At 39.1% G+C, this 24,099-nt stretch overlaps 1 protein-coding gene across 13 annotated transcripts in view; it reads right to left on the reverse strand.

The window, feature by feature from the left end:
- The window catches only part of WNK1 (WNK lysine deficient protein kinase 1), a 151,751-nt gene extending 128,785 nt beyond the window's left edge, over positions 1-22,966 (reverse strand). For 8 of the 13 annotated variants that reach the window (XM_087855527.1, XM_045774635.2, XM_087855526.1 and 5 more), the window contains exon 1: positions 21,189-22,963. In XM_087855527.1, coding sequence (XP_087711653.1) covers positions 21,189-21,947 — 759 coding nt within the window. In that variant the 5' untranslated portion in view covers positions 21,948-22,963. Of the gene's footprint in view, positions 1-21,188 lie in introns of all 13 variants that reach the window. The other 5 variants (XM_087855520.1, XM_087855523.1, XM_087855519.1 and 2 more) reach the window with 3 other exon arrangements.
- Between the last annotated feature and the right edge of the window lie 1,133 nt (positions 22,967-24,099).

Raw genomic sequence — 24,099 nt, forward strand, 5'->3', positions numbered from 1 at the left:
CTTCTCCCTCTGCCTGCCACTCCCCATTTGTGCTTGCGTGCTCTGTCTCTCTGACAAATAAATAAATAAAATCTTTTTAAAAAATTAAATAAAAATCTTTTAAAAATGATGAAATAAATTTAAAAAATGAATAAAAACTGCAAATGAAAAACCACAGATGCTGACTGATTTTTATCCACTGAGAATAACTAAAAGTCACACTGCACATCATGGAATGAGTTTAACATATGCACATAATTCTCAATAACTAACAGAATAGTAGTAATAAAAGGTCATCTGTCCAATCTTTTGTCTTCAACACTTCTGAATAGGCACCCACTTCTGGGAGGCATATGTAAACATTCTAGTCAACAATTATGACTCCAACATGGGTTTATTGGTTAACTTCTTCAGTTCATTTTCTTACCTAGATACCTATTTTATTTTACTGCCTCTTGGAAGTCGTTGGAAAAACCATACAATTTCTTTCTCAAAGCACCAGACCAGTTACAAATGCCATACACAGGAGGCACACATTGAGATCCAATTTTAATTTCATACACTTCAAGCACCAGATTAAAAACTGAAAAATTATCAATTTGGTCTTTAGGTCACAAAACAACTTGAACCATTCCTTTTAGTGTGTAGTACAAGATAATTACAAAGTCTGAAGAGAAGCATGCTAGCTTTTAAAACACAAATGAAAAGGAAACAAAGAAACAAGAAAGAATCATGCTCAACCTCACTTTTACCATTTGCTAGTTGTAATCTTGGAAATTATTTAACTTTTACAGCCTCTTCACCTATAAAATGAGTTCTACATGTCACAAGATTTAAATGAGAATGTATGTAAAACACAGGACCTGCCCCATAAATAGTTCCAAATCCCCACCCCTTTCCCAAGTCCTTTAAACACAAATGCACATACACTTCAAATTTCTCATCAAATCTCATATTAGACCCTAGAAGCAATTAGTAATAAAAACAATTTGTCACTGGGACGCCTGGCTGGCTCAGTTGGAGCGCACGATCCTCTTGATCTCTGAGTTGTGAGTCTGAGCCCCTCGCTGGGTGTAGAAATTACCGAAATAAACTTAAAAAAAAAATTCCAACCACTATTACCAAAAAAAAAAAAAAAAGCCACAATCTGTCACAATAAGACAGAAATTTAAAGACAACTAAATTAAAAACTGTTCTGTGTCACAAGAAGCCATCTTACTCAATGTGTCATTTACCTCATCACAGCAAGTATCTCTTAATTTACTCTCTAAATACTAATAAAAAAACATAGAAATGAGAGAATAACCACCAACGTAACTGTAAAATTTTAAACACTGATGAGGACTTGGGAAAAATAAAAGGAAAAGTAAACGTTAAAACAATCTACTTCTGTATTAAATTAAAATCTGGATCATAATACTCTAGCATAAATATGCTCAAAAAGACAAACCAATTTTTTAATTCCAAGATCGGGAAGATGAGAAATTAGAAATTTACTTATTAACTTTACAGTGAAGACTCACCATAATTAAAAGTAATGAGGAAAACAGAATCAATTACAATACAAAAGAACTGGAAGACATGCCACAAACATAAATTATTTGCAAAAGATACATCTGGATAAAGGACTATTATCCAAAATATATAAAGAATTCTTAAAACTCAATAATAAGAGGGGCACCTGGGTGGCTCAGTCAGTTAAGCATCTGCTTTGGCTCATTTCATGATCCCGGGGTCCTAAGACTGAGCCCCAAGTCAGGCTCCCTGCTCAGCAGGGAGTCTGCTTCTCCCTCTCCCGCTGCCCCGACCCCCACATTTGTGCTCACTCACTCGCTCTCTCAAATAAATTAAATCTTTAAAAAAAAAACACAACATTAAGAAAACAAATAACCTGATAATGGGCCAAAGACTTAAAAACACCTCACCAAAGAAGATAGACAGATGGCAAATAAGCATATGAAATGATATTCTAACACATGTCGCCAGGAAAATGAAAATTAAAACATCAATGAGATAACACTACATACCTATTAGAATGACCAAAATCTGGATCACCAATAATACCAAAAGCTGGCCAGCATGTGGAGCAATAGGAGCAATTCCCACTGCCAGTGGGAATGCAAAATGATACAGCCACTTTGGAAAACCCTGGCAGTTTCTTCCAAAACTAAATGCAGTCCTACCATCAGGTCCAGCAATCATGCTCCTCGGCATTTACCCAAAGAAGCTGAAAACTTAAGTACACACAAAAACCTGCAACACAGATGTTTATAACAGTTTTATCCATAACTGCCAAAACTTGGAAGCAACCAATATGTCCCTTAGTAGATGAATGGATAAACTGGTATACATACACAATGAAATATTACCCAGCACTAAAAGGAAATGAGCTATCAAGTCATGAAAAGGTCCCATGGAATAACCATACATGCATATTACTAAGTAGAAGCAGCCAATCTGAAAAGACTATGAGTACTGTATGATTCCAGGTACATGACATTCAGGAAAAGACAAAACTGTGGAGAGTGAAATGATTTGTAGTTGCTAAGAATAAAGGTGAGAGAGAAAGATGAATAGGGACAGCACCAAGGATTTTTTTGAGCCATGAAAATACTCTGAATAATAATGGATATATGTAATTATACATTTGTCCAAACCCACAGAATGTGTAACATCCTAAGAAAAAAAGCCCTAAGGAAAACCATGGACGCTGGGTGGTTATCATGTGTTCATCCTTGGTTAAAAAATTCCGTACCTCTCTCTCAATTTTGTTATAAATCTAAAGCTGCTCTAAAAAAATTAAGCCTAATGAAGGAAAAAAGAGAATATTGTATTATTGACACTCGATTCCCAGCACTGAAAAAGATTTTCCAAAAATATAACAAAGGATTATTAATTTTGCTTTGAAGAATTTATGAAATTGATTACGGGAGTAAAGCACCTGAAAGTAGGCAAATATCAAAAGACAAAAGACAATATATCATTTATTATTAAGTACATGGGGGGACGTTCTTAAGAAATAAAATACAAAGCAATGAGAAAATTTTAAGCTAATAGTATTGATCAATAAAATAGCTCTAACTTTGGGCACTGAAAATATACATGAGCATCTCTCTTTTGGAAACAATCTGATTGTGGAAAATATTTAAGTGTTCATAACCTTAGAAACCAATAATTACATTCTGAAATTTAATCCTAAAAAAATAGGTCTAAATAGTGAAATCTGAGGTATTACTTTGTGTTTTGTTTGCAAGGCAATAGGTAGATTCCTTTCCCCCACTCCAAGGCCACTGTCTCAAGGTCTTTTGTGTTATTTTAGAACCAGCAGTTAGAAGACAAGCCCCTCATCTGGCTTGTTTGAGAAACGCCAGGCCCAAAGAGAGAAGTTCAGCTAGAATGTACTAGAGAGGAAGGGGATGGAAAGAATAAAGAGTTGAAGAGGTAGAAACTGGGGGAAAACAAGGGACTTAAAGTATTCACCCAGATCAAGATCAATACCCCTGCCCCCAATCCCACTGGGAGTGGCATGTGGAAGAAGAGGATGGGGGTGCAGTGGAGGTAAGAGAGAGACAATGACAGTAAGAACTTTTAGAAAATTCTATGAAAGATCCTACGACTCAAAGTTCTTTGTAAGTTGGCCTTCAAAAGAACCTTCCAGGCTTATATAAATAGCATGTCGTTGACAAGCAGTGTAGATGCAAGACTGGAAAGCTTTTTCCTGATAGTGTTCTAGAATATATGAAGCTATCCAAAGATTGGGGGAAGGAGGAGTTGTACAGGGGAATAATGACCAACAAAATTAGGTGAGGTCAAAACATATTAAATTTTAGTAAAATGGAAATATATTTCACCGTTACAACCTTACACATAAGACTCGTGCCTACTGTATATATAAAACATAACTTAATAACAACAATAGGGGGTAAATCATGGTGTTTCTGCATGAGGAACTGCTGTTAAACGGAGCTTTTAATAATGTTCATAGATTCCTATGTTCCAATGAATTACAAAATTATCATGAAATAAAATTATACATACACACACACCTATGATCCCAGCAGAACATAAGGCTGTGAGGGCAGGGTTTTCCTCTATTTGCCAACTAAGATAGTACCTGGCACAGAGGAGGAGTTCAATAAATAGTTGTTGAAAAAATGTAAAACCCATCTTAGGGGAGAGAGAAAAGGAAAATATTCCAAACTGATACACTGGCCTTGTCTTTTAGTGATAAAACTTTGGTGGGGTTATTTTGGTTTCTATTTTTCCCTGTCTTCTAAGATGTCTCTGACTAGGTATTACTTCCATAACGGAAAAAAAACTAGGAAGTAATTCCCTTTAAATGCATTAAGAATTTCCTATATTTTCAAAACATCTTTGGTATGCTCTAGGATAGACAACTGAAAATTTAAATAAAGGGAGAAGATTTAAGTTATCTTGAGTGGATAGGAAGTAGAAAGAGCACACTAAAGCTGTTTCTCCTATAGTTTTAGTCAATATACAAAACTAAACCTCCTCAAAGAACTTTCAATGTACTAATACTTGGGTCTTAAAAACTCTACCAGCATGGTAACGCTGTTCTAAAAACAAACTAGTGATTTAAAATATTCTGACCATGCCCAAAATCATGAGAGGTAGTGAATCAACTTTTTGCAAATCTCTGAACAAAGGCTAGAGTGAAAAAATTAATCAGCTTTGCACTATATCAACCATGACTTTTAAACTTCTGTTCAGAGTGATCAAATGCATCAATGACCAATTTCCTAGATGTAGTTGTAACTAAATGTTAGCATTTGTGGCCCAAACATTCTAATTGATTTTCTCTTGATAATTAAAAAGAAATACACAGTCAAGTAGGAATTCAAGGGTCACACACTCTAATTTAAGATCAAAATGTTAGTTCTGAAACTGGTATCACAACTGCATGTGCAGAAGTAGTACAAAGTCTCAAAAACAATTATGACAGTGTACAAATAATACATATTTTTATCTAAAATTTCTAATTTTTAAGATAAGAAATGTGTTTTTCTGTGAGGTAAACCAGGCAAATTATGCCACTACACACAACAATCACAACTATGGGAACACACATCCCAATTAGGATTACAGTATAAAAACAGTATTTGTTGTTTTGATCAAAACGCTTAAAATTTTTAAATGGGAAAATGCTTTTGCTATGCAGTAAAACAGGCAAACTACCACCATACAGTATGATCGTGCTATAAAAACAAAAATCAAACACAGAAATTAGACTGTTAGAAATGGTAACAAGGCTTATCTCTGGATGAAGGGATTCATTTCAGGTCATTTTTATTTCATTTTTCCCTCTAATTTCCTAATTTTTATAATGAGAACATATTACTTCTATAAAATTTTTCTTAAAAATCTTTTTTGCGTGTGATTTAAGGATGGAAAAAAGTGAAGTAATAACTTAGATAACGGGAGTCAAAATCAAATTAGCATCTTCTAAACAATGACTATGAAAAGGATCTTATACAAAAGGAAAGTAGGCTCTGTGGTTATTAAATTACCACATAGATTTTGAAAAGCATTACCTTGGCATCTCAGATATTTTACAATTTTATTAAAATAAAACACTTAGAGATAGGGAGCCTGGGTGGCCAGTCGGTTAAGCACCTCCTTCGGCTCAGGTCCTGATCTCAGGGTTCTGGGATCAAGTCCCACATCAGGCTCCCTCCCCAGTGGGGAATCTGCTTCTCCCTCTCCCTCTGCCCCTCTACTCTGCTTGTGTTTGCTCTCTCTCTTTCTTTCTCTCTCAAATAAATAAACAAAATCTGAAAAAAATAATAATAAAAAATAAAATAAAATAAAGCACTTAGTAATATTTTCACTAATCTTTTCACCCTCAAGTATTGTACAGAAAGAACTAGTCACGAATTAACTATTTTGGAAAAGTTGATGCAAATAAATAGTTGAACTACAAATACTATTGCTTTTATAAGCAAAAGACATCAAAAATCAACTTAACCTTTTCCTTAATATTATTTTTTTAAAAGATTTTATTTATTTATTTGACACAGAGAGAGGCAGCGAGAGAGGGAACACAAGCAGGGAGAGTGGGAGAGGAAGAAGCAGGCTTCCCGCTGAGCAGGGAGCCCTATGTGGGGCTCAATCCCAGAACGCTAGGATCATGACGGGGGCCGAAAACAGACGCTTAATGACTGAGCCACCCAGGCGCCCCCTCAATATCATTAAAATATGATTATGGGCACTAAATTGGTTAACAAATTTAAGGAGACACAATGGCCAGAAATAAAGAATATTTAAAAAGCAGCAAGTTTACACATTTAGTATACATCCAAACATGTATTAGCAGTTTATTTGCAATAAAAAAAAGTAGTTACCAAATATTTCAAGATATTTGCAATAAAAACTGACTTCTAATATTCTTAGCAACAACTAAAATACCCAAAGAACAAGACCATAAGAAATATCATTTCTTTTTTTTTTTTTTTAAAGATTTTATTTATTTATTTGACAGAGATAGAGACAGCCAGCGAGAGAGGGAACACAAGCAGGGGGAGTGGGAGAGGAAGAAGCAGGCTCATACGGAAGAGCCTGATGTGGGGCTCGATCCCACAACGCCAGGATCACGCCCTGAGCCAAAGGCAGACGGTTAACCGCTGTGCCACCCAGGCGCCCCAAGAAATATCATTTCTGATACAGCTATGCTGGTAAATAACAAAATACAAGATAAAAGCTTAAAGGACTAATGCCAATTTTCAAAAAATAATCAGATATTAAAAGCACCACAAACCAAATAAATAGAAAAGACTTCAAAAACCCAAAGTTCTCTGTTCAGCAACAGCAAAAGAATTATGGTTTGTAAAGGGTGCTAATAAAAGAAACCACAAAAAGGTAGATGCTAACATTTTTTTAAAGGAAGTAGTATACTTAATTTACTGTAGCATCAGCTCTTTTACGGCATTTTATTTTAACAGAATAGTCTAGGTCAGAGGTGGCCAGAGAAACAATGTGAACTATACATGCAATGTTAAATTTTCAAGTAGCCGCATTTAAAAAAGTAAAAACAATCAGATGAAATTAATATTTATCCAATATACCCAAACATGATCATTTCAACATGTAATCAATTTTTTAAACTGGAATATTTTAACTTTTTTACTAAGTCTTCAAAATCCAGTGTATAATTTACAACTGCACATCTCAATTTGGATGCTAAATATTCTTAAAGTTTATTTGAGAGAGAGAGCAAGAGAAAGAGAGAGTACGCACACAAGCCTGGGCAAGTGGGGGGAGGGGCAGAGGGAGAAAGAATCCCAAAACAGACTCCCTGCCGAATGCAGAGCCCAACTTGGGGCTCAATCCCACCACCCATGAGCTCATGACCATAGCTGAAATCACCAGTCGGGCACTTAACCGACTGAGGCCCCTGGATGCTGAATTTTTATTAGAAAAACCACAAAAAAACAAATACTAAATTTGATACTAAGACTCACAGAATTGATCTGCATTTATTGGGAATGATTTTGAATGTGAGTGAGGTGATTACTACAATCTTCTACAATTTCAAAGTAAAGTCAGGACAGTTTTTATCACGTGTTTTCCTTTAAGGCTAAAAACTGCAACATACCCCAAAGCAACTCAGAAAGAATGTCAAAGTAAAAACAGTAAATTAATTTTAAAAGAGTACCACTGTCAGAGAAAGACACTAGAAGAAGGAAAGGATGGCAGCCCTGCTGCAGTGAGAAGGTCCCACAGGGGACGTCAGCCCAGAGGAGCTAAGAGATTATATTCATATTCATGTTTTTACTCTCAACACTTCTGACATCAAATGCGTGGTGTTTCGCACACCACCAACAAATTTTTCAATTATCCGGAAGTCATTCCTGACACTAACTACCTGAAGTTAGAGCAAAGCATACAGATTAAGGGGCTGAGTCCCACAACACTTCAGGTGATAGCTGCAAGTCCCAGTATAGCTGCCACCTATACTTCTGACCAACATGCTATATAGATCGGGAGTTCCCATGACCCCCTCCTCACATTTGATAATTTGCTTGAATGGCTCAAAGAACTCAAACAGTTTACTTACCAGTTAATGCTAAAGGATATAATCTAAGGCCAGCCAGATGGAACATACTTAGGGCAAGATACCACTCTGGAAATTCCAAGAAGTTTAGGAGCTCTGTGTCAGGAGCCAGAGGCAAAGATTGAGTATATATTTCTTATTATGCCACTTGTACATAAACAGGAACTATGCAAATTCATCTATATATTTAGCAAGATGAGAACCAAGTTTCTCACTACTAGAGAAGGGAAGCATACATGTAGGAAAAGGGGAAAGCTATGAAGAACTCTATGTTGAACTGGAATTAGATCTATCAATGTGAACTTGTGGCTTCTGATATATACAGATAGATATAAATACATAAACACATGGGGTGCCTGCATGGCTCAGGTCATGATCCCAGGGTCCTGGGATTGAGCCCCGAGTCGGGCTCCCTGCTCAAATGGGGGCCCTACTTCTCCCTCTCCCTCTGCCCCTCCGCCCTGCTCATGTGTGCTCTTTCTCTCATTCTGCTCTCTCTCAAATAAATAAAATCTTTTAAAAAAAAAAGTGTGTATACACACACACACACACACACAGAGGCACAAACACTCATACATACATATAAATACTTCCTAACTCTTCACTAATAAACCTGGAAAAGTGATGCCCCAGTAGCCGTGAGTACACCTTGCTTTCTGAATCCTATTCTACACTGTAAGAAACCTGCTTCCTTGGAGAAGTGGCTGGTCCAGGGCCAGGGTGGGGAACGAACATCTCGTGCAGAAAATAAGGACATCATCAAAAAATGATAGGGACATGTTAATAAAAAGGACACAGAAGGCAGCTTCTGCCCCAATCTGGGACAACTGTTAAGTATTTCATAGTAAAAAGGTTTTTTGAGGTATTAGTGTATCTATCACATAAAGACAAGAGGAAAAAAACTCTGTTGTGTAATAGTTAGCTAAGTACTGGTTGTTAAAGAAGTCGTTTTTACTTGTGAAGAGGGTTAAAGATGACAGATGTTTAAAACAGTAAACTAAAATAAGATACTCAAGCAGAACACATATTCAGTAAAATCTGTGAAAGCCTATGTAATAGTGGCATTTATTTCAAATACAGAAATTTCACTTCTATCCTTGTAAGAGGGACAGAAAATGGTCAAGGTTCTTCCCAGCAGAACACCACTATGCCCCACCCCCACAACTTATGTTGGAGGGGGAGGGGTATCTCTAGAGACAAATTAGCTGGTACAAATGCAACACAGACAATTTGTCCACCAAAAGCTATATGTAAACTAGCACCTCCATGTAATAGGGTGCCTGGTCAGGCAGAACAAATATTTAAGTTGAGAGTCTACCGTTTTAAAATTGCTGGTGGCTTTTTTTGTTCTGGCAGAAAAGAGCAATGCACCTGAGTGTCACCGTCTTTGTTCTGGGAAGAACCACTTGAGTGGACCTTCTCAGCAATGTAATTGAAGCAAATAGGTATCTTTTGCCCTAGAAAAGGTACATAGCAGGCTCTGTTTTTGACTTGATAAAAGCATCCGCACCAATAATATTAAATGGTACTGAGCTGAGAGAAAGTGTGTAGAAATATGCAAAAAAAACCTGACAAAAAACAATAAAGGCTTTTGGTAAGCATGCAGACTCCAAGGCCTTTCCTTTTAAGTTTATTGTTATTAGAAACTCTTGACAGACTTAAATGACAATAATGCAACTTACCTTGAAGGAAGAGAAAATGAAAGCCTAAACCTGTGCCTAGGATGAAAGAGGGAAGGTGAAAACCCCTACAGACCCAGTTACTCTAACAAAACAGGAACATTTTAAACAATCTGCCATACTTTGGGGCCAGATCTTATGTGCCCAAGTATGGGTTACCCCCAGTATAACAGGGTAAGGAATTGTCTTAACTTCGAAGAACCATTTTAGTCTAAAGAACATCCAGGAAGCCAGGCCTACGGGATGATATGCTTATTAGTCTGTCCTGGTGTATACACAGGCCAATAATATCAACTGATACAGTTTTAGTGTTTTGCTAAATTAATATGAAGTCTTGATGCTTAGAGAAGAAAATCTCATTTATCTGAAAATCTTACTGGAGGTAACATCTTATTTCCATAACAATACCGAATAAATTAATCATTCCAGAGGATTTCAAAACATAATTATGTAATTTAAATGAGATTTCTACTTGGAGCTCATACAAACAAGAGAGCTAAATCCTTCTCAATAGCATATATAATATGTCAAAGTACACAGTGAAGAAAAAAAAAAGTAAGATCTTTTTTAAAAATCAAGGAAAAAAGTCCATTCATTCCATCAGTATCAAGAACTAAACTAACAAACTATAACTTCAATCTCCAAAGTAAATAAAACTAAGTCCTATGGAAATTACATAATAACAATTAACACGTTGATCTATTCATTAAGTACTCCAATATCCTTAATTCTGCTTTCCTGGTTGAGTAAAATAGCATTGGTACCTAACAATTTTAGGAATTTAGGAATTTAATTAATTTTTACCAACAATGTTAATACTTGAAAATGAACAATCTTTATAAATAAAAGTTGCTGAAGACCACTGACAAAAATCCTACTAACACTAAGGCATTCAATTTATCTCTATTTGATGGAAATTTGATACACACACACCACAGAAATACCGATTTACCTTAAATACTTAAGTCTAAACAGAACATCCTGTGATAACCAATGAATGTAAATAGCATCTAAAAAACTCTGAACACACCAAGAAGTTAATTAAAAAGATCCTGCGATCTCCCTCCTTATAGAATCTACATATAAATACTGGCTAAAAGAACATTTAAATAGAGATTTATTTCATGAAGTGAAATATAAAAGGTGTAAGATGCAAAACAATGAATTATAATTGCTCAATAGGGCAGAAGGACTTAGAATTCCACAAGAGCTCAAACTCTTCTTCCTGGTTTAACTGATATATTCTGCAGTGGAAAGAACAAGATATGCCATGATCTTGCACAAGTTATTAAACCTGAGTTAGTTTCTTCAAGCATAAAATTAAGAAAATATCTGCCTTGTTTGGTGCCTGTTGCAAAAAAACGCTCTCATTAGGTAGGTATTATTGATTATTAATACCTTTCCAGATTAATTAGCAAGGAACACTTTGCAAAAAAAGGCCTGAAGAAAGGTATGCAGTATTTAGGTCTTTTGTTATAGAAAAGTCCATTTTTACCACATTCTAGAAACAGTATAGTAATTCAGAATCTTTCTTGTAATAAAATTGTATTTGAAATCTGGCTGTTTCCTCAAGTGAAACACAAAGATGGTCATTACAGAGAGATGCTCCCTTATAAAGTATGTATCACCATACTATTATGTAAATGAAACATGAAGTCCAGAGATTATAGGAGAAAAACAAACTGTTTAACCAGAACATTACTTCCAATGAGTATTCTGGATACTAACTGGTACATAGCATGAAGTATGGAAACTTATTTGGACTAAATCTAACTATCCACAAAAAATAACCAAAACTAAAATAACTGGCTTAGAACAGACCCTTAAGACAGATATTGAGGCAGAGAAAGCAGAGAAAATACTTTATTTCAATGTTTTTAAAGACCTTTCCTTGCTTATCTATCCATCTCATCCTTGATTATACCTTCTACTTAGCCGATCTTTCTTGCCCCATACTCATTCAAACTTGTCTAAATAAAATAGCCTAGTCTTCTATCTCTAGTTCTTAACCTTCCTCAGCCATTCCCTTAAATCCACTGCAAATTTTCCACTATTCCGAAACTGTAAGATTACCAAATACCTGGAGCAAATGTGACATAATGTTAATCAGTTAATTCTGCATGTATATATGACTTTGTGATAACAACCTTTGTATATCTTTTCCCAAAAAAGGAACTATTTTTACTTTATTAATACAGAATACTATTTTTAAAATATGTAACTTGAGTTATAAAAGCAACACACTGTGTGTGTGCGTGTGTGTATTTTAAGAGGTGGGGCAAGGCAGAGGGGCAGAGGGAGAGAGAGAATCCTAAGCAGGGTCCACACCCAGTGCACAACCGACCTTACAAACCTGAGATCATGACCTGAGCCAAAATCAAGAGTCAGACACTTAACCAACTGAGCCACCCAGGTGCCCCCACATTCTATGTTCTTTATGGTATGTAAATTATTCATCAATCAAGCTGTGAAACACACACACACACACACACACACGTCAACCCAAGATCTAGATACAGCATGTTCCAACAAATTTCCCGCAATGATGGACGTGCTGTGTTATCTGTGCCATCCAGTATGATAGGCCCACATGGCTTTTGAGCATTTGAAATGTAGCTAGTGTAACTGAAGAACTGAGTTTTAAAATTTTATTTCATTTTAATTAAGTTAGCCACAGGAGGCTAGTGAACGGTACATAAATCTAGGGTATTACCAGCAACTTACATCTACCCTTGCTCACATCCCCTCTCTTAGATAATCCTGAATTTTGTTAATAACTTAATAGCCAAACGCAAAAAATTTCCAAAACCTAACTAATCTCTACAATTCTTTTCTAGTCCTTCTAAAAGCTATTCTCCAAAATTACAACTACGCAAATTGGACTTCTCTACTATATTCCTTTCTTAAAATTTTATTCCCTTGCTACTGCCCTTCTTCTAGTGTTCTACTTAGTCCAACCCCTTGGCTCTTTTTTTTCCTTTGCCCACACATTAATTATTTCTACTCTGTCCCAGGAAAATTATCCTCCCCTGTCTCTTCCTCTATTTTTCTCTATATATTTATATATATCCTTACCCTAGATGATCTCATGTACTTGCATTATTTCAGCTATGACTAACATAGACATTTGGGAATCTATAGCTTTACCTTGGACCTATTCTTTGAGCTTCAATAATATATCCAATTGCCTACAGAACTTCTTCATGGAGGTTTCACAAGTACCTCAGGCTTAATATATCAATTTGAATGTATCTCCACAGCCTTTCCCTTCCCCCAAAAAAACAAAACCCCTAACTCTTTCTTATTCATTCCCTCAGTTGACAGCACAATCATCTATCCCTACCCTTTTATCTGTGCTTCACTTTTCCTCCAAATGCCAATCCATTACTAACCCTGAATATTTTATCTCCGAAATATTTAGATTCCTTTCCTCTACTACTGCCCGCATTCAGGCTGTAGAAATCTCATACTCATACCCCTAACTAAACTCTACACATCCCTTGTACTCCTTAAATCCATTCTTCATAATTACTTCTACGCAAATCTACTTATCTTCTTTGTTTATAATTCTTTATGTTACCCTTCACTGCCTATAGCCGAGTATTTGTGGGGGGGGGTGTTCAAAGAGCATGTAAATATAAATATGATAATGATGTCTAGAAATTCTTCAACATGTTAAAGAGATGACCTGTGCACTTCCCAAATTTATCTTAATCCACAGTGACCTACCAGTCCAAGTAAGGAGAGTATCCACATAGAGAGATATATCAGGTTATTTAGCACAAAACTACTAACCATTAAGATGATCTTGTCAGGCATTCCTGGGTGGCTCACTCAGTTAAACTTCTGCCTTTGGCACAGGTCATGATCCCAGAGTCTTGGGATTGAACCCCACACCTGTCTCCCTGCTTGGCAGGGAGTCTGCTTCTCTCTCTCTCTCTGCCCCCCCCATGCGCTCTCTCGCTCAAATAAATAAATAAAACCTTAAAAAATAACAATAAAATGATCCTGTCATTATCCCAAGCACGCTGTTTACCTCTACTAATAGAGAAAATGTGCACTTCAATAATGATTTGATATACTAGTTTCACCTCTGTTTGGTTTATATATTAGTTTGCGTTTAATTAACACAAGACCATCCACCATGCTCATACTGACCAAAAAAAAAAAATCATCTGTCTCTGAGAAGCTGAACCTTGGCTGCATAAAAGGCAATTATTTCTACAGAAATAATTAGTGTGGTTTTTCTTAACTAACCTGAATATGATGATTATACCAACTAGATTTCTAAACATTCTTTTTTTTTTTTTTTAAAGATTTTATTTATTTATTTGACAGAGATAGAGACAGCCAGCGAGAGAGGGAACACAAGCAGGGGGAATGGGAGAGGAAGAAGAAGGCTCACAGTGGAGGAGCCCGATGTGGGACTCGATCCCAGAACGCCAGGATCACGCCCTAAGCCGAAGGCAGACGCTCAACCGCTGTGCCACCCAGGCGCCCCACTAAACATTCTTTTTAAAATTATTCCTAAATTTTTAAATTTCTTAAGAATTCTTGAATTCCTAGAAAAACTGTATTTGCTTGTGATGACTAAACAGTTTACCTGAGGATTCCTTCCTCAAAATCATTAAGCACATTCATTTAGTATAGCACACTTAATATGTCAATCTTGCAACACCAAGATTCAAGTCACAATGTCAAAAAGTAAATTCTTTATGAAAGCCCATCTGAGGGGTGCCTGGGTGGCTCAGCTAGTTAAGAGTCCAACTGGTAATTTTGGCTCAGGTCATGATCTCATAATTGAGAGGTAAGTTGCATGCTGGGCACAGACCCTGCTTAAGATTCTCTCCCTCTCTCTGCTCCCTCCTCAAAAAAAAAAAAAAAAAAAAAAAAGCACCTCTGAAAAATCTAAATTAATATAAATTAAAGTGGAGATATGATCAACTATGTCAATCACAAAACCAAGCAAATTATTGACATCATTCTTCTCATGTAGAATATCAATAACCAAACTTTTAAAAAGTACACACGACAGTAAGTCTACCACCTGGTAAAGACACCATCCTCTCCCCAATAAAAACTCTTAAGAAGAGCTTCTAGCAACTTCTTTTCAGTGTGAAAAGCTGCTCCCCTTTGTCTTAAAATTTGATAAAATTCCTGGGGCACCTGGGTGGCTCAGCCGTTAAGTGTCTGCCTTCAGCTCAGGTCATGATCCCAGGGTCCTGGGATCGAGCCCCACACTGGGCTCCCTGCTTGGTAGGAAGCCTGCATCTCCCTCTCCCACTCCCCTTGCATGTGTTCCCTCTCTCGCTGTCTCTCCTGTCAAATAAATAAAATCTTAAAAAGAAAAAAAATTGATAAAATTCCTGAAACTGAAAAACCAAAAAGCTCCTAAAACCCAACTTTATTTTTTCTAACTAGAAACTTTATTTTATTTTTTACTAATTTTTATTTGGATTAATCCAGTTGAGGTCAATTAGGAAACGGTGGGGAAAGAGGAGAGAATCTGTGTCAATATTAGAATCTGGATGAGTGCTATTCTCTTCCAGATATTTAAAATTTTGCTTTTTAACTTTTACAGAGCTAAAAAAGTAGTGAACAAAGCAAATATATCATCTTTCCAACGTAGCTCATTAACTCAAACATTATAATTCCAGTGCCTTTTCCCTAATTTTCTATTGCATGTCCTAAAGCCCATCTTTAAGAAGTTTAAAATATTCAATCAATTTGAAACAAGTGACAACATAAAGCCTTTCAAAATGGATTTTTTTAAAGCACCATTATTCTTTTATTATCTACAACACTTTACAAAGTACCTTCACATAGTTTTTCAGTTATCTTCAACAATCCAGTTAAGTCCTATTACTAATAAATCAGCATTACAGATTTAAGTTCCTTACTCAGGGTCAGATAATTGAGTAACAGAGAACCCAAATGTTCTGCCTTAGAAGTCTTTTCCATTATACAGTATTACGTTATACTATAGTGAACTCTCCAAATACAAGATTAGAGAATCTGCTGTGGACCAAAGAAAGGAAAGGAGTATGGATAAAACAACCCTGAGATCTACAACTATTTCTAACTTAGAAAAGAATATAGTATTTATTAAAGTATATTGAGACTCTACTTATATCTTCAACAAGCTCAAGGACTAGTTAAGGAGACAAAGAATATAAACAATTGCGAATCATTCTGAAGAATACCATAAGAACGATCCCAAAAGGAAAAAGATATCAGCAAATTCTGGAAGGTAATAATTCAAAAAGGCTGGCATTTGAGAAAGTGATGGGTCACGAAATTACAAAGGTAGGCAGAAGACAGGTAAAGCTAAAGAATTTCAAAGCACTGATGACAACATGTTCAACTCTAAAGTTCCCCCTGTAAGAACGATAGCAACAGTATGAGTTTTACTACGTGAATTTTCAAGCATAAGTATAGACAAATCAAACAAAATGTTCACAAATATCCTCAAAAAGACAGCCTAAAAAGATGCTGTATCATCAGTTAATACTTATGTGCTAGGCCTGTCCCAAATGTTTTATATTTACATAATTCATTTAGCTGTCACAACAACTCTATAAAGTAGGTACTCTTATTACATCCCATTTCATCAACAAGAAACTAGCACAGAAGTGCCCAAAATGACACCGTCATTAGCAGAGTCAGGATTTGAATTCAGGCAGTTATGTTCTTCATGACTACATTACACTGCAGAAAATAGTACCCTCTTCAAATCTAAATTGAGGTCATGCATGGTAAGTCTCACCTATTCCTGCACACTACAGTTGTCCTGTTAAGAAAAAAAAGAAAGAAAGAAAGAAAGAAAAGAAAACCAAAAAATTCCTCAAATAAAATGCAAGATGCTAAAAATAAACAAACACAAAGAACTGGTACAGAAAAACCGAATAACTATTATGAATTTTTCATGTTATGCTAACATTTTCAGAAATTATAATTTGAGCATAACCACTCTTACTACTTTCACAGCTTTAGCTAAAAATCTTAAAAGCTACTAGAAAACCCAAATAACAGATTTAGAATAATTTCTGAAAATGAGAGCCCAGTTTTAGTTGATTGTTTCCATAGAGATTAAGTAGAATGACTTTCAAATGACCAGGATCTTATACTAAAACAAGAAATGAACTCAATCACTATACAATAGATTCCTCATTTGTTTTACACAAAAACAACCTTATATAGGAACAATTTTGATACTTAAGATACTTAAGATGAGAAAAAAAGTAAATAATAGACAAGGAAAACATTTAAACCCTTAACACTAAGAAAAATCATTGGAAATCAACTTAAATTCTCAATTCCTGTACCACAAAGGTTACTTCCTACAGCAATAAATTTACGTTTATTTTAAATCATACCTAACCAAAGTTATGCTGTCTTTAATCCCATTCTGTCTTGTTAGGGAAAAAGGATTACTTCAAACAAGTTACCAAGCATTCTTTAATTTGCACAGCAGCAACACTTGAGTTATCTCAAAGTTCCCCACACTCATCAGTGACTCTAAGACAAACAAAAAACCCTCCAAAGACTATTCCCTGAAATCTTGTTCCTGGGACTGAAAATTACTGAAGATTCTCATCCTGAAAAACAAGGAATTTGGCACAAATGTAAAAAATAAAGGAAAAAAACCCATCAATATTCAAATGGAAAATTCAGTTCAGGAGTTATTTTAAGAACTAAAGCAAAGAAAGAAGTTATGGTTTCTTAATCACAGAACCACATTGCTAACTTTTTATAAAACAGTAATAAAAACCTGTACAACTGAAACTAATGTAACATTGTGTGTCAACTATACTTCAACTTAAAAAAAGAAAATTAAGTAAAAAAAAAAATTAGTATCATACACTCATGCTGAGACATGACCTTTAATTTACAAAGAAAAATAAATAAAAGAAGCCAGAGCAAAGCAAGCACTAAGAACACTGGAGCTTAAACAAAATTTGACTTCCCCTTCCAAGTTGATCTGGAAACAATCTCATCAATATACAAAGCGAATGTATCAAGTTATCAAGTGAACTCTATTTAGAAGCAACCTGGGGAGAAATGTACTTTAAGTAAAATCATTTACAAATCTGTGTATAAATACGTTTTCTTAAAAAAATTATGCTACATTTCTTAAAAAACTAAGATCCTTCCATAGAAAAGCAATGTAAACGCTGCAAAGTTCTGCAATAACATTTTCTGACCAAGGCAACTGAGTATTAAAATTAAGACATGTCATTTGCCTAATAAAATGAAGTAAAGAAATCTGTAAAGAAATCTGCATCTTAAAAGATCAAAGGTAGAACTTAAGATCTTGTGGTATCAAAGTAGTATCTACTATTATTTATTAGGAATTGATACCTGTTTTAATAGATAGCTATGCATACTGTGACTCTAAAAATTAACTTGATGGAAACAGGTAGATTTGTATACCACATTCACTCATTCTCCATCCCAAAAAGCCTATTTATACATTTGAATTGATAAAATCAATACCCAAACCAAAGTATTGAATTTGCTAGAGCTATAGAATTCTGAAGAAATCTAACAGTGACTTCCACACCAAAATACAACTGCCTCATTTGAGATGTACTAATTAGCCATCTACTAGACTACAAATGCTTTAACATTTCCCAAATCACTAGATCCTAACCAGTTGTTTTTAAGATTTTATTTATTCATCTGAGAAAGAGAGCACTGAGAGAGAGAGCAGCAGACTCCCTGCTGAGCAGAGAGCTCAACTCGGGGCTCAATCCCAAGACCCCGAGATCATGACCTGAGCCAAAGGCAGACACCCAGCCAACTTAGCCACCCAGCTGCCTGACATAACCAGTTTAAAAAATTTTCTTTACCAATCTAAGCAAGTCATTTACCTGTTCCATGATTTCTGGTTCTTTATCAAGTAAGTCGATGGGCAGAATAACCTAAGATCTCTTCCAATTTTAATAAACGAAGATTTTTAACTCAACCACTGAATACAATATTTCTCCTATCCTCCTACAGAAAAATATGTATAAGTATACTTTCAGTGAAAAAAGCTTTGCTTTCTTCCCAATGCTTTAGTAATCCCTTGACTTATCCTTTAATTTGTATCCAAAGACAAAAGCTCAAACATTCACCAGTGAATAGGTTATCAGGCAAATGTCCTGGTCAAGAAACCAAAAATATTGCCCAACTACTGCTATAAAGGATCCTGGGGCTAGGAAAATCACATTTTAAAAAAACAAAATGAAAAACTGTATCAACCGGGCCAAACAACATATGAAAGTTTCTAAACCAGGGTACCACTCAATGAGCTAGTATTTGGTTCTGCAGCCAAAACCTCAACTGGCTTAAAAACAATATGGTGATATTATAACATAAGGCATCAGATATTCTTTAATTTGACCATGCCCATGTCTACACAGAGAACAAAAATCCAAAAAGCAATGAGGTCAAAGAAAAACTGAGAAGCTTAGACAAAATTATTATGACATCAGACAAATTGATTTTTTTCCACTGTATCATTAGTTCCAAGATAAGTAAACTATCAAAAAATGCCAGATGAAGGGCGCCTGGTGGCTCAGGTGGTTGAGTGCTTGCCTTTGGCTCAGGCCATGATCCCAGAGTCCTGGGATCCAACCCCACAACAGGCTCTCTGCTGGGGCAAGGGAGATGTCTGCTTGTCCCTCTCCCTCTGCCCCTCCCCCACACCTTGTTCACTCGTGCTCGCTCAAATAAATAAGTAAAATCATTTTAAAAAATTACAGGTGATTAAGGAAAACACACATTACATTCTGGTAAGTCTTCAAAGTTAAATAATTGAAACAAACAAATTAATCCAGAAAGTGCTCAACATTTACTTGGGTCCAGTCTTAAGAAAGTAAGGTAACCGATTAAAAAAATGTATCTCTAAAGCACCTATTCAAATGTAAAACCTTACAAAAGAATAAAATCGAGGATCAGCAGCAATAGGCACCCCTGGTAAAAAGTAAAAAAAAAAAAAAAAAGGTTTTCTCGTGTAAACAGAATTTTTGGCTGGAATCAGTTTTGGATATGACTGACCAATAGGAATAAAGTTACAGTTTGACAAGATTTTTTTTTTCAAAAAGGTCTGCACCCTTTCCAATATAAACCACCATAAAATCGAGTAGCTTTTATTTCACAATGCCTTTGAAGTTCTACATTATTTACTGTAAAACTTAAGAAATTATGTTCCTAAAGAACTTGTCAGTTTTTAAGTTCACTTCCTTCCACATGTTAACTTCCCTTCACATTTGATATGGCCTTGGTCATTTGGAAGGTGACATTCAAAGGGTTAAGTGCTAACATATTAGTTCATGGATAAAATAAACTATTCAGTTACTTTCATATCCTATTTTGATCCATTCGGTCCATTTTCTTGACAAGAATACGGATAACGGCATTTTCCCTGTATATTGTAACTGACTTTTTCATTCAGTGGAACTCTGCTTCTTCCAATAACCTCCATTCACTTCCGGATGAGGGCAACATTCAATCAAGCGCTACACGTCAAGCAACAAGTTGCCCAAACCTAGTTACTTAAACATAGAATACACTTGTCAACCAGAATGACACACCATTATTTACACCATGAAAGCCTCCCTGAAATGTTAAAAGCAAAGCACTGTGAGTCCTTTGGACTCTTCAAAAAGTTTGGCTTAAAAACCTTTCATAACGAGTTTAAAATAACCACAGTGACATTACAACTTTCAAAGCACTTACACAGTTTTACATGGGCTCTTGTACTAGTCACCGTTTAGTGAATGGGGTGAAGACTTCCTAGTTTTAATTTACGCTGTCAGATAACTTCTAGCTACCAAAAGGCTTAAGCATCATTAGGTGGAACATTATCAAACACTTATTGCACCCTTCTGGTCCGAAGGCATTTATCCAGAGAAGAAAGTCTTTTTTATAGTTTATATTAAATGCCTGTGCAATCACCAACTAAGATACATCCTAAGTAAAGTCATTCAGGAACAAGGTCGTTTTCTTTTAAAAGTACAGCCTGATCTCAGGGATGGAAACTCGCATGTAACACACCAGCAGCTCAACAGTGCAGTGCCTCTGGTGAGACTGAAATGCACAAGGCAAGAAGACTCTGTACTTTCCTAACTCAGAAACTTTCCCACTGTAGTATTCCAAGTTTCCTGCCAGACACTAAAACAATAACAAGTAGGTAATGCGTTTGGTACTAAGATGATTTTCACTACTCCCCCCCACCCAGTAGCAAACCTCTTTGGCAACCAATAATTCTTATCCTACGTAGGTCATGCCCCAAATTCTAGTTTGAATCTCTTTCAAAAAAAGTTGGCCTCCCAACCCCTCCCACCCCCGCCCCACCCCCCGCCGGAGCGAACAGTTAAGAGAATGACTTGTAAAGGAGGCATTCGATGAACTGGCTTCACCGAGCCAAACGTAGATCCAAACCACCGTAAAATAAAGAAGTGGGGCTATACCTGCAGTTCACACCAGGCGACCTCCACAGTAGTTTCAGTGTCCAGACCTTTGTAGACGGTCTTAAAGGAGCCTCTGCCAATTTCGATGTCAAACTTAAGAAAGCGGCCATCATTGGACATTCCCACGGCCTTGGTCTCCAGCTCTTCGATATCATCCTGTTGCTGGCTCCGTTCCTCCTGTGGTTCCTTGGCGCTGCCGCCGCCGCTGCCGCTTCTGGCCGACGGAGGCTCCTCTTTGCTCCCCACATGGTTGGGCTGGGACACTTGGCGATCTCTGCTGGTACTGCCGGGGGCAGTCGCGGCGGCAGTGCCCGCGCCGGGGGGCTCCCCGGGGGCGGCAGAGGCGGGAGGTAGCTGGGCTACCTGGGCAGCGGCGGTGGCGGTCAAGGTCTCCTCGCGGTGGGGCTCCGGCGGACTAGTCTGCGGCGCGACCGCGGAGACTGTGGGCTGGGGGAGAGAAAGGGGAAGGCCCGGCAGTTCCAGCGCAGTGGCGTTGGAGTCGCAGATGACGCTGCGGCGGAAGAAGCGGTGCTCGGTGGTGGTCGTGGTGGCGGCCGCGCCACGGCTGTCCTTGTCCATAGTGTGGCGGCGACGCCGGTACTCCTCTGTCCGGCCGGTCCCAGCGTCGGGCGCCGCGCTGCCCAGCTTCTCCCCCACCGAGGAATCGGAGCTGGAGCCATTCTTGGGGGAAGGCGCCGGCGGCGAGAGGAACAGGGAGCTCGGAGTGCTGCTCTGCTTCTCTGCGGCGCCGCCAGACATGGTCGGTCCGCAGGAGCGAGGCGAGCGGGCTCGAACTTGTGAATGAAGAGAAGGCGAGGGGCCGAGGCCGAAGAGCGGCGGAGGTACGCGGGGCCCGCTTCTAGGGCTCCCGCTCCCGGCGGGGTCGGATGCACCCGGACGGCTCCTAACTCAGCACTGACAAGCCGCCCCGAAGGAGACGCGGGCCACTGGGCCCAGTTGCGGCGGCTGCTGCGGCTCACGAGGCGGGCTCGTCGGCGGGCGGTCGAGGAGCTGAGCCACGGGGGTTAGCGCCGCACGGTCCGCATCCATCCTGCGGCGAGCGGCGGCCGGGAAGGCTGGAGCAGCAGAGACGCCGCAGTCATGAGGGGCAGGGCAAGGAGCCGGCACCGAGTCGAGGCGGATGCGGCGGATGCGGCGGCGCTCCGGGTGCCCGCCGCCGCCGCTTCCCGAGCTGGGCGGGCTAGGCCCCGGGGGCGGCGGCAACGCGAGGAACGGACGAGCACGGACTCCCGAGCGGTGGCAGTCCCAGAGCCGAAGAGGGTGGGAGGGGCCGAAGAAGGCGAGGGAGGGCCGGCCCGGGGGCTCCCGGTCAGTCAGTCAGTCGGTCGCCTCCTCCCACACGCGCCCCCAGCTAGGGGGACCAGTCTCACAGGGCGCCCATCGCCCGGACGGGAAGGGCCGAAGCCTCGAAGCCTCGGTGCCTGAGGAGCGGGCCCCCCCTTCCCCGAGGCCTCCCCGCCTGCCCCGGGCCTGGCAAACCCCCGTCTCCTCCCGGGCCGGTGCCGGGGGCTGACGGAGGGAGGGAACGGTGGGGAGGGGAGGGCCGCTCACCGCGGGGCCCGAGCTCCGCTGCTTCTCTGGGCCGAGAGTAGAGGAGACCGAGAAGACTGGGTGAAGGGGATTAGGGAGAGGAAAGAATAGTCACCCCCACCAGGCGCCTTCTGTCACCGAAGATGGGGGTGCAGAGTGGCCGAGAGTGGAGAGACGCGTCCGCCCGGGAAACTCTCCGCGCTAAATGGCGCCGGGAGTCTGAAGCCTCCACACAGCCCGCTCGGACCCCGCCCCCCGCCGCCCGGGGCGCCCCACCCCCACCCTGCTCTCGGGGCTCTCGCGCAGGCGTGCTAGTACCGAGGCTCTCTGGGATATGTAGTTTTCGCCTTGGAGGCGTGAAAGGGATTGGGGAGGAGGGAGCCTACGACTTCCGTGATGCTCTGTGGTTGCTTTATCCTGATGCCTCATGGGAGTTGTAGTTTTCTTTGGAAACCGCCCCTTCTGGAAGGCTGATGGGAGCGTCACCGTGGGTCGCTAAACCCCATCCTCAAGTCAACGCTAGCTAGGAAGAAATCATTATTTAGGATTTAATTGTGGAAAAAGGGCCGGAAGAAAAAAAAAGAAGAGGGAAGCAGGACGAGAGGAGAGACTCCCATCATGCCCTGCTTAGGCGAGAGAGCGCTAAGAGGTTGCCATGGGATGAAAGATGATCTGTTGTTCATCTCTAATGGAGAGAGCCGCAGTAGTGTTGAGTGACTGTAGAGGTGTGGGGGTGGAGGAGGAAAGCAAAGCAAAGAGAACCAGAACCTGAGCCCAAAGAGCCAGAGGGGCTGAAGGCTCCTTCCATAGGGTAAAAGAAATTTTGTGAAGATTGTGCATGGGATTAGTAGTGATTAAATGGGCTGGGGGAGGAGACAAGAAGTACCTCCTCTCCTCTTCCCTTCCGAAACAATTAAGGCCACACTCTCAGCTCCAGACCCACGATAGATATTCTGGCTCTCAAAGATAGGCTGCCCTCCTGAAATCCAGGATCACAGCGAATCCTTCGCTTTGCCAGAAAAAATTAACGGTGCGGTGAGGGAGGTTTCGAGAAAAGAGAAGGTCCACGTATCTTTGCATCTTAAGAGAGCGGAGTTGACTTTTGCTGTGTAGCCGGTTGAGCTTAATTTCCATCTTTCATTTGCCTGAGGGCTTAGTAAAACAACATCCCCTTTCTCTAGAGATACATGAATGTACACATGTAGTTTATACCGTGGCTTTGGACATAGAGGAAATCTAAATCCATGTAGTTTACAGTAATGGAATGCTTTCCTTGAAAGCATCCTTAGGCTCTCTGGACCCCTTTGCTCCTCGGAACTACTCAAGATTGTACAGGTGATGAGCACCAGGGGGCACCAGA

Source organism: Ursus americanus, chromosome 25, assembly GCF_024610735.1.
Source record: "Ursus americanus isolate L20-20 chromosome 25, mUrsAme1.1.p, whole genome shotgun sequence".
NCBI classification, from domain to species: domain Eukaryota; kingdom Metazoa; phylum Chordata; class Mammalia; order Carnivora; family Ursidae; genus Ursus; species Ursus americanus.